The sequence below is a fragment of the Artibeus jamaicensis genome, unplaced genomic scaffold (assembly GCF_021234435.1).
Source record: "Artibeus jamaicensis isolate MK-2021 breed Jamaican fruit bat unplaced genomic scaffold, CSHL_Jam_final contig_471, whole genome shotgun sequence".
Classification (NCBI taxonomy): domain Eukaryota; kingdom Metazoa; phylum Chordata; class Mammalia; order Chiroptera; family Phyllostomidae; genus Artibeus; species Artibeus jamaicensis.
The window spans coordinates 4,200,831-4,216,429 of record NW_026521850.1 but is presented as its reverse complement, the minus strand read 5'-3'; the positions used below and the strand labels follow the sequence as shown (position 1 = coordinate 4,216,429).

The window sequence follows — 15,599 nt, the reverse complement described above, 5'->3', positions numbered from 1 at the left end:
CTTCCCAAGGGGAGAGGAGGAGGAAGAGGAGGAGGGAAGAAGGGCCGGGGAGGGGCGGGAGGAGCGAATGGGGAGCTGCGGCGGCTAAGGCGCCTCTAGCCAGGCCGGGGACAAGTCTGTCCTCCGACGTCAGGGCGTCATTAATAACCAATTAGGAGGGTCACTGAGGCTCCTATAAAGGCGCTGAGATTTTGCCAAGACGAAGACCGTCCGGGCCGGGTGTGGGAGCGGCGAGAGCGCGCCGGAGAGCTCCTCGCCGCCGCCGTTTCTCGGCAGCCTCCCGCGCCGCACCCCCCGCACCCGCACCCGCACCCACCCGCGCCTCGGCTGCCATCCCCGCCGCTTCCTCCACCTCTCTTCCTCTCGGCCTCGCGCCCCCTCGTTCGCCGCCCCCCCCCCCCCAGCCATCCCCTCGCCGCCCTCCTGCGTCCTCATCCTGCCCCCGCGCCTCTCCGGGCTCCGCCAGCCTCCCAGCCCTCTTCTCTCGCTCCTCCGCTCGCCTCTCGCCCGACACCTCCCGAGTCTGCCCGGCCGGCCGTCCCCCGGCGCCGGCAAGTCCCGGGCCGCCCATGATGGGCTCGGTGCTCCCGGCTGAGGCCCTGGTGCTCAAGACCGGGCTGAAGGCGCCGGGGCTGGCGCTGGCCGAGGTCATCACCTCCGACATCCTGCACAGCTTCCTCTACGGCCGCTGGCGCAACGTGCTGGGCGAGCAGCTCTTCGAGGACAAGAGTCACCACGCCAGCCCCAAGACCGCCTTCACAGCCGAGGTCCTGGCGCAGTCCTTCTCCGGCGGTGAGTCGCGCCGTCGAGGCCCGCAGCGCCCCCTCCTCCGGCCCGCCCCGGATTCCCCGCCTGTCAGCGCGCTGGCTGCGGCGGGGACCCGGGGTTTCGAAGCTGCTGGTGCCAACCCCGGCGTTCCGGATGCCCCATGCGCCTCAGCTTCCCGAACGCCAAGCCCGGGCGCGAGCGGCCCATCCCGGGCGGGGCGCGGGACAGCTCACCACCCCGGGGCTCACAGAAGGATCGCGGCGCCCCGGCTGCCGACCCCGCGGCCCAGCGCTCCCCCGCCCGCCCCTCAGCCCTTTGAGCCGGCGGGTTCCTGGCATTTAAAACCTTACTAGGCGTGTAATAGCAGTTGACTCAAAAAGAAGGGGTTTTAAATTCATTTAGTTAACTTGGGCTTGACCTGCGAAAGTTCCCACTTAAACCAAGAACTTTAAAAGGCAGCGGGGGCTGGGGAGGGGGCGGAGGGCGGGCGGCCGCAGAGAGAAAGCCCCGGAGAGAGTGAGGGCGAGAAAGAGAGCGAGGAAAGTTTCTTTTCTTTAAGATGTCTCAAGTTCTTATTCCTCATTCATCAACCCGCAAACAATATCTTTCCCCCGCGCTGGCATCTCTGCGCGTCGCCCTCTCTTCCCCCTTTACGATTTCTGTTCCTCTCTTAATTCACCGTTGCCCACTAATCCCAGTCCCATTCGCGCTATGTCAACCATCTAATCCCCCCTTTTTGTAAGGGGAATTCCTCGGCCCCTTTTAAACAAGTCCCCTCCGCATTCAGCTACAATTTACTGCTACAGCATTCTTCCAGGGCTAATGAATTTAGAATTAGCAATTTCTTTCGAATGGAGCCGAATGAATGCAATCACTTTAACAGCGTGACAAATTGCCGGCTGCGCTGCAACGGACACCGTTTAACCCCCTCTTTCAGCCGGCCCGCTCGCCGGGTATTTTCCCAGGTAGCTTAGAGGGGAACCTTGTAAGACATGGAGGCGGCCCCTGACCGCTCCCACACTGATCGCCAGGCCCCGCAGGGGGACCCCCAGGGACTGCGGGCTGCTCCCCAGCTCTTCCAAGCCCAGAGAGGACAGTGCAGGACTCACCTGCCTCCGGGAGCCGCCCTTCCTGCCTTCCCGCGTCCTGGGCGCACAGAGGGGCACAGACGCGCCTGAGTCACACAGAGAGCGCAGAGTTTTTTGAGCCCCCGGTGGGCTTGGAATCCGAAGTCTGTACCCAGTGCTGCCTGCTCATCCCGGGAGCGCCCCAGAGGAAGTCAGAGGGCCCGGCCGCACCCAGGGGCCTCCGGCAGCATCTGGTGCTCCCTCCCAGATGCGCAGCGAGCGCCGCCCGAGTGACCGGAGTGATGGGCGTGACCGGCAGAAGGACCCAAAACGGAACTGGGCAGAATCTCTGCTTGGTCATCGCCTTCTCAGGGAGATGGTCGGAGTTGACCCGTTTGTAAAACCACTCACTGTGGTCGGTTCAGTCGTTCTTAAACTTTTCCCGGGTGGAGGGTAGAGGAAACTGTGGGTGCTCAGAGAATTCGTGGAAACAAACAAACAAAAAAACTCTCCTAGAAATAAACCCCAAAGCAGCGCCTTCAAGGGCGCGGAGGGTTCCAGGCTGGCAAACAGCCCCCAGCCCCCCCCGCGCAGACATACCGGGGCCGGGGAGGGGGTTTGGGGTTGGTCCGTGGGCAGCCGGGCGGGGTCCTCGGGCTCTGACCGGGTCCCCCCGCCCCTGCGTCTGCAGAGGTGCAGAAGCTATCTAGCCTGGTGCTGCCGGCGGAGGTGATCATCGCGCAGAGTTCCATCCCTGGCGAGGGCCTCGGCATCTTCTCCAAGACGTGGATCAAGGCGGGCGCCGAGATGGGCCCCTTCACGGGCCGGGTCATCGCCCCGGAGCATGTGGACATCTGCAAGAACAACAACCTCATGTGGGAGGTAGGCCGGGGTGTGGAGAGAGGGCTCCGGCGGGCGGGACCTCCCGCTGCTGCGGTAGCTTCTGCGCTCGCTCGCGGGAGCCGCGGCCCTTCCGGCCCTGTGCCGCTGGCTCCCTGCGGGTTCATTCAGAAAAAAACGTGACCCGCTTTCCTCTGGCCAAGTCTAGGGAGTCTGACGGTTGTCGCCCGCTTCCCGGAGGAGGGCGCTGAGACCTGGACAGACCAGGTCTCTTGCCCAGAGTCCCACGGAGAGAGAGCTGGGACCCACTTCCCAGCCACGTGCATTTTCCCCTCACCCCCAAGCAGCAAGGAAAGTCCCGCAAAGTCAGCTCTGGCCCAACGGGAGGGTGGCTGGGAGCAGACGCAGGAGGAAACCGCCTCTCCGCCCAGGCAGAATAATGGCGCTGGAAATGGCGAGCCAGGCCCCTGTGCGGAGTCCGCTCCGGGCAGGGGCCTGCCTTCCGCAGGAGTATCTCGCTGACCCCACCAGTTACCAATCCCGTTTCAGAGAAGGAAACTGAAGCTCACCGAGGAGGCTTCCTCCCAGGCCTTCTGGTCCTCCTCCCCCCAAACAGTGCCAGATGCCAGGGAGGGCCACCCTGAGGACAAAGCTGCCCCCAAAGCACTTCCTCTCTTGGGTCTTTCACCCTGCAGGGCCAGGTGAGGGCCCAGCTCCCTACTCTCATTCCACCTCTCCTCCCGTGGCACTTCAGCCCAGCTCCCACCCGGCAGACCCCACCCGGCCAGGACCCCAGAGGCAAATACTGCACCTGGCCCCACCTCCCTTCTTCCCGGAGGCCAAGCCTATGGCGGCTTTCTCTCCTGCTGGCTGTGTTCCGAAGTTGGGGTCCACTTTGACGCCTGGATATCCTTGGCAGCTCCCACAAAGGGGGTCAGGCTGGGCCGGGTGCCCAGGGAAGCAGCTTTACATCTCCAGGCCCCCTGCACCTGGTTCTGGTTCTGGTTCTGGCCTGTGCTCCCCACAGCCTGGGGGAGCACCTGTGCACCCCCGAGAGCTGGCTGGGGGCTACTGTGTCTCATCAGAGATCCCTCGGAGGCCCCTTTCTTCTGGGCACAGGGAGACATGGCAGCAAGAGGGAGCCTGTGGGACTGAGAGGCTGAGTCGCTATTGGCCACTTCTAGCCGGCTGGCCTCGGGCAAGTCCCAGCACCACTGGGAGCCTCTTTCCTCGGCTGGGAAACAGAGACGATAACAGCCGAGTCCACTTCCAGGCGCCGGTGTGAGGATGGAGAGAGAGTGTGTGGATGCGCCTGGCATGGGGGCCTGGGGCTGGTCCCAGGCAGCACACCTGACACAGCTCTGCTTCACCTGTGCCCAGGTGTTCAATGAGGATGGCACAGTGCGCTACTTCATCGATGCCAGCCAGGAGGACCACCGAAGCTGGATGACCTACATCAAGTGCGCACGTAACGAGCAGGAGCAGAACCTGGAGGTCGTCCAGATTGGCACCAGCATCTTCTACAAGGCCATCGAGGTGAGTGCCTGTGCTGCAGTGTAGGGAGCAGGGGGTGGCCGTGGGGGGCAGTGGACGGAGGGGCATTGGCACAGGCCCAGCTGGCTGCCCAGGCTGTGCGTAGGGCTGAGGCCCGAGCACCACAGTCTTCGGGAGCCTGACCGTTCCTTCAGGAGCCAGGCCAGTTCCCTGCTGCAGGTCAGGAAGGAGGCACCTTCTGGCACGATGCCATCGTGACTCCTGTGCACCTCCGCAGTGAGGTCACTGGGTGGCTGCTGAGGGTGTCCTGGGGTTCAGAAGCCGCAGGGATACGGAGAGCAAGACACGGGAAGGCAGCCCAGGGAAAGCCTTTGGGTGGGAGTCGGGGCTGTGCCCGCTCCCTTTCAGCTGTGCCTTGTCCCTCATTCTGCAAGCGTCAGGCACCGATGGCATGTGGGGCGTGACTGGAGTCTCGACTGTCACATGCCGATTGCCCTGGGTGTCAGGCTTCTCCTGGATGCCGTTTACACGTTGTCCTATTTAAGCCTCTCGTAGTCAGTCTGCAAGGGAGCGCTCTGCGGTCGCTGCCGTTCGCAGGCATGGACCCTGGATCTCAGCCGGTGGCAGGCAGACTCAGGAGCTCTGACGGGGCACCGGGGACCATGTGCACGCTGGCGCCTGTGCTGGGGGAGCTCCGCAGAGGAGAGAGAAAGGGAGGGGGCACAGGCAGATCAGTGCCACATCCCATGGTCAGTGCAGGGGAGCAAAGCCAGGCCCAGGCCTGAGGTGCGGGGAGGTGGGAGACGGAGACGCTTGGGCGGAGGCAGATCAGCTCACAGCGTTTGGGGAGGAGCTGCTTGCCAGCCGAGTGGTGGCAGCTGAACAGTGTGTTGGCAGGAAATTTGCTCAGCGTCTGGCCCAGGACAGGGTGAGTCGCCCACCCCACCCCTTACCCCTATGGCAGGTTGTCCATGAGTGTACTGTGCAAGGGTGGGGCTGTTTCCCCCACACCTGCCCTGACCTCACGCTTCTGCTTGCAGGTGGGCAGAGGCCCGGTGCCCCTCGAGGTGGGGCTGGGCTTGGTTGAGACTTTTGGGTGGTCTAAAGGAGCCTCTCCAGACTCGGGGAATGACTTCTTGTCAGTCCACACTCCATTTTGTCCTTGGGACTCAGAGCCCCAGTCCCAGTCCTCCCGAGGTCTGAGGGGCCCCAGGGTTGAGTAGCATCTGGAATTGAGGGGTTGTCCCCGACTAACCAGGCCCCAGAATGGCATTTGCGGGGGGGGGGGTGGCTGGCAGTGGGTCCCAGCTGAGGGGTGGGGGAACGCTGGGAGGAGCAGGAAGTGGAGAATAAGGAAAGGAGAGCATTCCTGCACTGGAGTCCCGGGCAGGGGGGCACGGCATGAGGCAGTGTCATGGGACCACGGGCGGTGGCCCAGGACAGGGGTGGCTCCCGAGACCACCCAGTGGGGCTAACAGCCTGAGGGAGTAAGGGCTCCCCACGCCCCCCACCCCGACATCTGAGAACAGGCCTCAGGTGTGGCCCAGACACCCTTCTAACGGAGAGCATCCTCCCAGACCCTTCCCCTCCCCCTCTCAGCCTCACACACAGGCTCCCATGTGTGCACCGCTACCCAGCCATCCAGACACAGATGAGCAGGGTGGGGGGCCCACACTCACGCCGTCCCTCCCACGCAGACACACACACACGCTCGCGGGGGAGACCCACCGGGCATGCCTGTGTGATGTGGGCAGAAGGGCTCCTGGGCCGGGCAGGTACGTGGGGTGGAGGGGCTGAGTCTCACTGCCACAGGCTCCGGCTCTGGTCCACTGGCCGACAGCTGAACGCAGCCCGGAAACGTCAGCAGGCGTTTAGACAGGAACTCAGAGCCGGGGGCGAGGGAGCTGAAGAATATCTTTAAGGAGGGACCTGGGCTTACACAATTTTCAAAAAGCCATGTATGTTCAATCAGAATTTAAGTTGATCAAAGAAGATGGAGGGGGAATCCTATCACACACGATATTGGTAGACAGATGCACCCATCGGCCTGGAGATGGCCCCCCTTCAGAGCGCCAGCAAGTCCGGGGAGATGGGACCCAGGGAGGGGCAAGGAAATGCGAAACATCACCTCCTTTTAATTTTTAATGAGTGAAGCCAGGCACGTTTTTCTGTGGTGACAGTTTTCTCAGGTTGTGTTGCCATGTTGGGTCCCACCCACCCCAGGGATTGGGCCCCAGGCGCATGACTGCCACGTGGCAGGTCCGAGGCCCGAGCCCAGGCAGCCCTTCTCGGCCGGACCAGCAGGAGCTGCCTCACTGGCCCCCAGCCGCCTCTGCAGGGCTCGTTCTGTGCTGCTGCGTGAGTTAGCGGGGAGAGACCCTGCATGATCTCGTTCCCTGATTCTTCTGTCACTCACAGCTATTTGTATTTCATAACAGTGACCCATTACTTGCCCAAAAAGTGGGAAGGAAGGTTCTTCCTCACTGAGTGGAATAAACAGAGATAGAGGCCAGCCAGCCTGCGGGGAGCCCCAGGCCTGCTCTGCGTCTGGCTGTGCCCACCGCCAGGTTCTTCCGGGCGCCTGTCTTGCTCATTTCAACCGGGAAGAATTACTGCCACCTCAGTTGCCTATAATGATTATTCTGGAAAGTTCCCAGCCCCTAGCAAGTAGGAGCTAAATGTTGAGTGCCGCTGAGTTGGGGGCGGGGGGAGCAGTTGGACCCAGTTCTCCCAGGAAAACCAAGCCAGCCCCCCAGGGAGACAGGCCTTTTGCCTCCAATTCTCAGCCCAAAGGACTCCGGGTAAATTGGGACAGTTTTGGGTTTAGGAACTGGGAAGAAAATTCCCAGTTTTTCCCCACCCTCCTTTTTTTTTTTTTTTTTTGCAAATTACTGTTTTGGAAATGTGGACTTTTCTTTTTGCTATTTTCCTTCTTCTTTTAGGCAGTTGAGTTTTAGTCCCCTCTGCCCAGAGCCCCATAGCCCCACCTCTCCTTTTGTCGGCCGTGTGAGGACAAGCACGGTTTTCCTTCATCTTGTTCACTGTGGGGCGCGGTCCAGGCGCTCTGATTATTCATAAGTGACATTAGCATCGCCATCCTCCGAGTGAGCACTCACCACGGGCCGGCAGCCGGCTAAGGCTTAGCGGCTTTCTGGAAACAGAACCCTCTCAGCCCTGTGAGGTGCTCTCCATCACGGCCCCCGTTTAAATGACCAGGATGAAGCCGCGGTTCAGAGAGACTGCGGGAGGTGACCGAGCTGCGATTTGAACCCAAGCCTGTCTGGCCCCAGAGCAGAGCCCGTGGTCGCCGTGCCATGGGGCCTCCCTGGCCAATAGCTATTTGCTGGAACTCTATTAATTGGTGTGTCGGGACATCTGTGGCGCAATGGAAATTGATATCCATCCAGATGACACTGAGATCCTTCTGGACTGGTGCCTCTGCACCGTGCGGGGATGGGGCGGGCCGCTGAGCCTCCTGGGGACGTGTTCGAGAGCGTGGCATGAATTTGTATTAGGAAAATGAGCCTCGATCCCCATCATTTCAATTTATAATACAAATTCAGAAATGGAAATGGGGCAGCACAAACCTCGAGGGTTGACAGGGCAGGTTAGGAAGCATGATGCGAGAGACCGTGTACTTCGTCATGAAAGACTCAGACGCTGCGATTCAGCTCCCCACCCCCGATCCTGGTCTGGGTGATGTGGATTTTAGGGTGTGGAACTCAGCTGCGTGGGAATTGCTGGGTTTGTTGCATGTCCCGAGCCCATCGCCGCTCCCAGAGGAGCGAACAAACAGCTGATTCTGGTTCTCTGAGCCCCAGTGGAGAGCCCGGCTGGGGCCAGACTGGAGTGTTTGCCATGAAGAAACAGTGCCTGTGTAACAGGGACTGGGGGGGGGGGGGGATGCTGGATACTGCAGCTGTTCTCGGCTCCCAGGTGGTTAGCTGGTGGGAAGCTGGGGCCTCTGGACAATAATACCAGGATCTTAGGGAGGGGGCTGCTGGTTCTCCTCTGGTCTCCTGGTCTTGGTCTCCAGGTCGTTCCATGAGGGGTGGCTGGGAACAGGCAGAAAGCAGGAGAGGTCGGGCCAGGGGCTGCCGCTGGCTTCCCAGGGCTCTGGGGGGTGGAGGGAGATTCTGCTCCCGCCTCGGGGCATGTGAGGCCCCTTTCCGGGCGGGCTTCTCGCTGTATCATTCTCAGTGCCAGTGGGTTCTTCTGAACAGATTTTCTTCCTTCTTTTGTTATTATTACTTTATATAAGAGTAATATGAAAGTGGTGCATTTTTTTAAAAATCAGAGGCCTCATGTAGAAAATGGAAGCCATTCCCCACGAGCCATGAGTCAGCATTTGTTAGTGTCAGAAGGACAGACCTGTCTGGGGACAGATGCACCCAGACTGGCAGGGACTTCCTTGTCACTGTGCACCCTTCGGTGTGTTTATACCTTTTTGTCCATGGCTCTGCATCACTGTTTTAACCTTGTAATTAATTCTATTTTATTTACTTTATTTTTTTAAAGATTTTATTCCCAGTCAGGGCACATGTCTGGATTGCAGGCCAGGTCCCCAATAGGGGGTGTGTGAGAGGCAACCACACATTGATGTTTCTCTCCCTCTCTTTCTCTGTCCCTTCCCTTCTCTCTAAACATAAGTAAATAAAATCTTTAAAAAATAAATAAAGATTTTATTTATGTTTTTAGACAGAGGGGAAGGGAGAAAGAGGGGGAGAGAAACATCAGTGTGTGGTTGCCTCTCACAAACTCCTCACCAGGGAACCTGGCCCACAACCCAGGCATGTGCCCTGACTGGGAATTGAACCAGCGACCCTCTGGTTTGCAGGCCGGCACTCAATTCACTGAGCCACACCAGTCTGGGCTGGAATTAAATTTAGTAAAACTAATTTTAGTACATTTTAAAAAAGTGATTAAATAAGTGATTCACCCTCATATTGAAACAGTTAGTACTAGAGCTGTTAACTTAAAAAGTCTCCCCAGCGACCGTTTGGGTAATAATATTCGAACCCCGTGCTGCCAGAGGTCCTGCCTCCTGCTCATCGTGGTTTTTGTCGTCGTTTTGTTCCATGTGAACTGTCATTGTCTGTTCACACGGAAGGGCCGGGTTGACAGGTGTCGGACTCCCAGCCCTCAGGTTGCAGGTGGAGAAGCAGCTCAGGGCGACCATTGCAGGGGCTCGGGGAACTGCCCGTCCCTGTCTGTGCCCCGCAAGGTGATATGGGGCCGGCGAGTGTCTTTGGGGCCTGTGGGCCCAGCTCGGGCTCTCTTGGAGAGGGAAGGCAAGGCCTCCGGTCGCCCTGGGCGCTCACGGTGCCAGTGGCCAGACACCACACTGAAGGCTCCGCTGGGGTGGCTGTGGACCTCAATACACTGGAGATTGCCGCCAGCATCTCTGGGGGGCCCTGGACCTGGGGTGGGGTGGGGGGTGGGTTATAACGAGCTCTCGTGTGCGTCCATCCTGCAAAGCCCTGTGTGTGCCTGGCCCCACTGCGCCCCCACGAGCAGCCGGTGGGGCCAGAGCCACGGTGCCGCCCCTGCTTTATGGTTGGGGAAACTGAGGCCTAGAGACTTGCCCAAGGCCACAGGCCCAACAGATGGGGAGCCCGAGCGAACCCCGACATGTCCTGAGCTGGAACCCTGTGCTGCCCTGTGCCCTGCAGGAAGGAGCACGTTCAGTCCGCCTGACTCAGGGCTGGTTGCTTTTGAGGAAGCGCGACAGGTAAATGTTTGGTTTCATCTGAAAACTGAAGCCAGGGCTTGGGACAATGCTGGAGGTGACTTTCAATCAGAGTCTTAAAGTTGGGGGGCCTCGGGGGCCCCCAGCCTTCCCATCTGAGGCAAGGTGACTTACGGAAGGTGGCAGAAGTCCCACTTGCACTGTCTCGTGGAGAGCGGCTTCCTTCACAGTGAATTTACCTGAAATAGTTCAGGGGCTCGCAGACCCTCTCTCCTCGCCGCCCCTTTCCCAGCGGGGGCCTCCTGCTCTGACCCGCTGGCCTCCTGGACGGCCGCCCGCCGTGACTGCAAAGGATCAGGGAGGCCTCCGGGGACCTCCAGCTGCAGCGCCTGCCTTCTTGGAGGCCCCGCCCAGCTTTCCCGGTTTCAGATGCGCTTGGTCCTTCCATTTTGAAACCCTGTCAGTCCGAGCCGGCAGGGCGCCTTCTCCCTGGCTTCTCGTTGTCCACTTATGCTGAGGCTTGACGTGAGGTACTGTGGGCCGCGTGGCCTGTTGAGAAGGGGCACGGTGACTGACCCCTGGCTGAGTCTTACAGGAATTCAGTCACCTGGGCCCCCTGACACGTCCCTTCTGCCGCCCGCCTCTGCTTCCAGGGAGTGCAGGTGGCTGTCCCAGGGTCTTCCCGACCCTGCCCAGAGGGAGGAAGGTGCACCAGCGTCAGGTGCCCAGTGTGGTGGGGGCCTGGGGCCTTCACTGTGACCACAGTGGCCGAGGGAGGGTCCTGCGCAGCTGTGACGTCAGATGTCCCAAGATGGAATCCCCCGAAACAGAGAGTGTCACCGAGAGAGGGCCCACCAGGAAAACAAGCCAACTGTGCCTGGAGGGCGTCCATCTTTCTCTGGGTGGATCAGAGTGACCCCTGGGGCGGGTGCCAGAGCTGGCCCTTCTGGGGTCCAGGCCATCCCCGCTCTCACTTGTCCTAGCGGGCTGGGAGCCCCGTGAGATGTCCGGGAGTGTGGTGTTTACGGCCAGCCCCACCGGGAGCAGGCCCTCCACAGCCTCCCTGGGTTGTCCCTGCAGCCCCTCCCGCCTGACGGCCATTCTTCTGGGGCGCATCCTTCCCTGGGAGGAGCAGAGCCCTGTCGCCATCTGCGGAGGTCTGTGCCACCTGGGACAGTGGCACAATAGATTTTATTTAAGACAAATTTTGTTTGAGGCTGAGTGGCCCAGCATTGCCCCAGGGGAGCCCCTCGATGGGCAGAGAGGTGCCCGTGACACGGTGCTGCCTGGTGGGTAAGAGCTGCTTCCAGAACGTGGTCAGGCAGGGTATAGCCAAGTACCGTGGGGCGTCCCCCTAACCCACGCTCCTCGGGAACACCCAGCTCAGCCCCACAGACCTGAGGGCTGGCTGGCGCTGAATCCCCTCCATAAGAGATGAAATGTTTCCTAGCTTTCGGTCCATCACTTCTGCTTGCTGCCAGTCTTTCAGCTTGGGAGCACTTGCGTGGCTGGGAGGCGTCCCTGTTCCTTCAGATGACAAGAAGCCTGGGCAGGGAGAGGGGAGCAGAGTGTCCTTGCTTGTGCAGCTTGCTGGGGACGGCTTGCAGCTCCAGGGCAGGTGCCGGGACAGCTGCCGCCTGGCTGTGAGGGGGTATGCAGAGCTCTGCCCCCCACCCCCTCACCCCGGCTGTGACCTCCCCGACCTCCTCTTGCCTCCTTTCCCGCAGATGATCCCCCCGGACCAGGAGCTGCTGGTGTGGTACGGGAACTCGCACAACACCTTCCTGGGGATCCCTGGGGTGCCTGGGCTGGAGGAGGACCAGAAGAAGAACAAGCACGGTAAGTGTGCTCCATGAGGCCAGGTGACAAAGGACCTGCGGAACCCAGTGTGTGCGTGTGTGTGTGCGCATGTGTGCTTGTGTGGTTGGAGGCTCCTGCCTTTTCGGGGACCCTGACTCACCTTCCAGCTCCGCTGAGCATGTGGGACCAACCGGTCCGAGCAGGCTGGTGCCTCCGGAGCCACCCCATGTCCTGGCAGGAGGGGCTGCGGGAGCCTGGGTGGAGTCCTGGTTCTGCCGAGCAGTCTTGGGAATGGCTCTGTGACTCAGTTTCCCCACCTTTTACAAAACTGTTTATTTTTAGAGAGAGGAAAACAGAGGGAGAAAGAGGGAGAGACACATTGATCCATTGCCTCTCCCACGCCCTCGACCGGGAACTAGGCCGGCAACCCCCTAGGCATGTGTGTGCCCTGACTGGGAATTGAACTGGCAACCTTTTCGGTTCACAGGGTGGCACTCAGTCCACTGAGCCACACCAGCCAGGGCTATTTCCCCATCTTTAAAGAAAGGAAATTGGGCAGGTTGTTCTCTAAACTCCCTTCAAGCGTTGGCACTTTATACCCTTCCCTGTTCTGTCGCCGGTGCCTGGCCTGGCACAAACCAGGCCCAGGTGCCAACCTGTTGGATGGAGGCAGGCCACGGGTGCCTCCAGGTGTATTGGAGGGACCTTGGCCATCACGGCAGAGACCTTTTGCTCATGACCTGTTTTGTGCTAAACACGTCACAGGTATTATCCCGTGCGGTCCTCGGGAAATCCTTGTGCAATTTGATTATCCTTATCTTTAGAGGATGATTCCTAGGCTCCCGAGTTTTGCTGCCTGGGGCTCTACTCTGCAGCTAATGCTTTGACGTGTCTAGTCCTCACTGGGGGCTCTCGAGGGTGATGCAGTTACTGCCTCCGTTTCAGGGGTGAGGAAGTGGCGTGGATTCCCTGGCACATAGAAGGCACTTAGTAAATGTTTGTGGGGTGAATCAACAAAAGGGTTTTTTTAGGATGTGTGGGGCGGGTGTAATAGTTACTTTCACGTAGGGAAGGCTACTGTGAGGCCGGCCCTTTCACTGCGCGGCTGAGGCAGCTAAGCACCCGGCAGTTTTTCTTGATCATCACCCGCAGTCCTGCAGCGCCCCGTGAGGTCACAGTAGGTTCCCATTTTGCCGGTGAGAAAGTTGAGGTTTGGTGAGGCCAAGCCACTAAGTCTCCAGTTTCACAGCACGATCTGGAGTCAGCTCCGGTCTGACCTCGGGGCCCTTGCTGCCCCTCCCATTTCCTTGCCAGCGCTCCCCATCAGTTGCCCAGGAACCACCAGTCGATTAGAGGCGGGCAGATAAGTGGATCCCGAACCCCCGAAAGGAGCGCGCGCAAGGGGAGCGTGGTGTGTGAGGGGCGTAGGGCGGGGGTGCCGGGTTTCGGGGGCGCGGTTCTAATGAGGCTGCTGTCTCTGCCCCATCCCCGCCTGCCCCTTGGCTCCTCCCCGCTTCCTTCCTGGCCCGGGCCTCGCGGCCAGAGGATTTCCATCCCGCGGACTCGGCGGCGGGCACCGCGGGTCGCATGCGCTGCGTCATCTGCCACCGCGGCTTCAACTCTCGCAGCAACCTGCGCTCGCACATGCGCATCCACACGCTGGACAAGCCCTTCGTGTGCCGCTTTTGCAACCGCCGCTTCAGCCAGTCGTCCACACTGCGGAACCACGTGCGCCTGCACACGGGCGAGCGCCCCTACAAGTGCCAGGTGTGCCAGAGCGCTTACTCGCAGCTGGCCGGCCTGCGAGCCCACCAGAAGAGCGCGCGCCACCGGCCGCCCAGCGCCGCGTTGCAGGCGCACTCGCCCGCGCTGCCCGCGCCCCACGCACACGCGCCTGCGCTCGCCGCCGCGGCGGCCGCCGCGCACCACCTGCCGGCGATGGTGCTGTGAGCGCCGCGCTCGCACCTTCCCGCCTGCGGCGCCCGGGCCCCTGGCTGTTCTCTCTCCGACCAGACCTCCCGCAGTGGCGGTGCGCTCCAAGAGTGACCCCCCCAGGCACACATTTTCACTCCGTTTTTCAGATGAGGACATTGGGGGACGACGTTCCATCCCTGGGGCTACCCAACTGGTTGCAGCTGCCCTGCCGCCTCCTTTTGGGGTGGGTGGTCCCCATGCCCGGCTTAACCTTGTCCTGTTGAGCCGGCCGCCCAGACTGGCATCCCCCCTCGTGGATGAGGGCCCTAACAGGGGGGAGGGATCGCCAACTCCCCCACGGAGAGCTGTGTGTTTGGAATGGAGGGAGAGCGACCTCCTTGTCCCAGAGTCGCCTGGCGTGCGCCCGCTCCTCTGTCCCCTTGTCCTTCCTCTTGCAAATGGTTACCTGCAGGTTCCGGAGTACGGACGTGACTTTGAGAGTTGGGGGCGAAAGGGACTCATGGGCAGTCCGAGAAGCCCCACGAGACCTGCACTGCCTTGATGGGGGGGGGGGCGGTGTCTCCTTTGGGCCACTTTCCTTCCCCCGACCCAACCCAGATCCCTGGGCATGGGTGAGGCACGGTCTTTGCAGTGTTGAGAGTGCAGGCAAAACAGAAATGAATTGTGGGACCCCGGGCAAGGGCCTGCCCCTCTTTGGGCCTCAGTTTCCCCTTTTCCGGTCTATAAAATGAGCTCCACCAGCGGTGGAGCCTTGGACTGAGGGCCCCTCCCCTTCAGCTCTGACACCATGGTTGGGAAGGGGAAGTTTCCCGGCCAGTCCTCGCCATATTCCAGCGAGGGGAGGGCGGGACTGGACTGTCTTCGGGGAAAGCTCTGCCAAGCCCAGCCCACCCACACCCTCCTTTGCTCTTTCCCATCTGCCCCAAAATGGGCCCTGGCGCCCTCTGGTGTCATCTCTCCCACCTTGCAGTCATTTACCAGTATTTCCGTAGGAGGTTTTGTAAGATAAAGAAACTATAATAATATTAATGAAAAGTATAAAATGTATAGAGTTTTCAAGAAGCTGTGTTCTAATTCCAGAAAATGGTCACTTTAACTTTGTAAATATTTATCTAAAATGATATTTACAAAACTGTGATATATATTACTTGATTGTATAACTGTAAATACATTTGTACCTCTCTTGTATTCTAAAATAAAAATCACTTGAGCATTTATCACTTGGCATCTGAATGGGCTGACTCTTCTGTCTACTCTTCTGTGAAAAGGGAATATGGAAAGTGCCTGGAAGCCAGAGAGGGCGTGGCAGGAATTGTCCCATTTACCTGTTGTGCCATTTATACAGAAAACTCTTCCTGTCACAACTGGGGTGTCCGCTCCCAGAGAGATGGCCAGCAACCAGAATCTTGAAGGGGATGGGCTGGCTCCCGCTTTCCAGCCGACTCTCAAGGATCAGTGCCCTACTTTTTCACTTCCCCAAAATGTTTACTCCCCCCCCCCTCCATTTTCATGGACAACTTGAAGAAATTCAAGCAGCCAGGGGAGGTAGGCAGAGATGGCCACCAAGTGCCTTCCCAATGCCTAGAATTCCCAAGTGCTTTGGGCACCCATTCCAGACACCCCTTGAGGAGGACCAGAGAGCAGAGGGGCCATCCCTGCAGGCTCGGGCCCTGGCTCCTCCCTCCAGGAGGCGGCGTGACATTGGAGAGTGCGAGTTCACAATTGTGCTCCAGAACATGCCAGCGGTGAGGGTGTCACCCATCCAGGCTACTAGCCACCTCAGGCACACCTCTCTGTGCATCTTCATCTAGCCATGTGCATGTGTGCACACACATGTAGACACCAGAATGCGCACTGGCACGTGCCAGCCATCCCCGTTTGGAGCTTCAGGTGCATATTCCCAAAGATCCCTATGCTCTGGGGGATTGCACCCTGGCAGGTGGGGGCGTGGGCAGAGATGGACATTTGATGTGTTCATTTGCATATCCCGTCTGGGATCTCCTTCC

The 15,599-nt window shown here is 59.9% G+C and overlaps 1 protein-coding gene across 1 annotated transcript; it reads left to right on the top strand.

Annotated features, from left to right (window-relative positions):
• Positions 1 to 569: 569 nt before the first annotated feature.
• PRDM12 (PR/SET domain 12) lies at positions 570 to 13,608 on the top strand. The gene is made up of 5 exons (XM_037158550.2): positions 570 to 792; positions 2,527 to 2,717; positions 4,056 to 4,211; positions 11,586 to 11,697; positions 13,202 to 13,608. Exons 1-5 carry the CDS (start codon positions 570 to 572, stop codon positions 13,606 to 13,608), a joined length of 1,089 nt encoding a protein of 362 aa, XP_037014445.2.
• Positions 13,609 to 15,599: the final 1,991 nt, after the last annotated feature.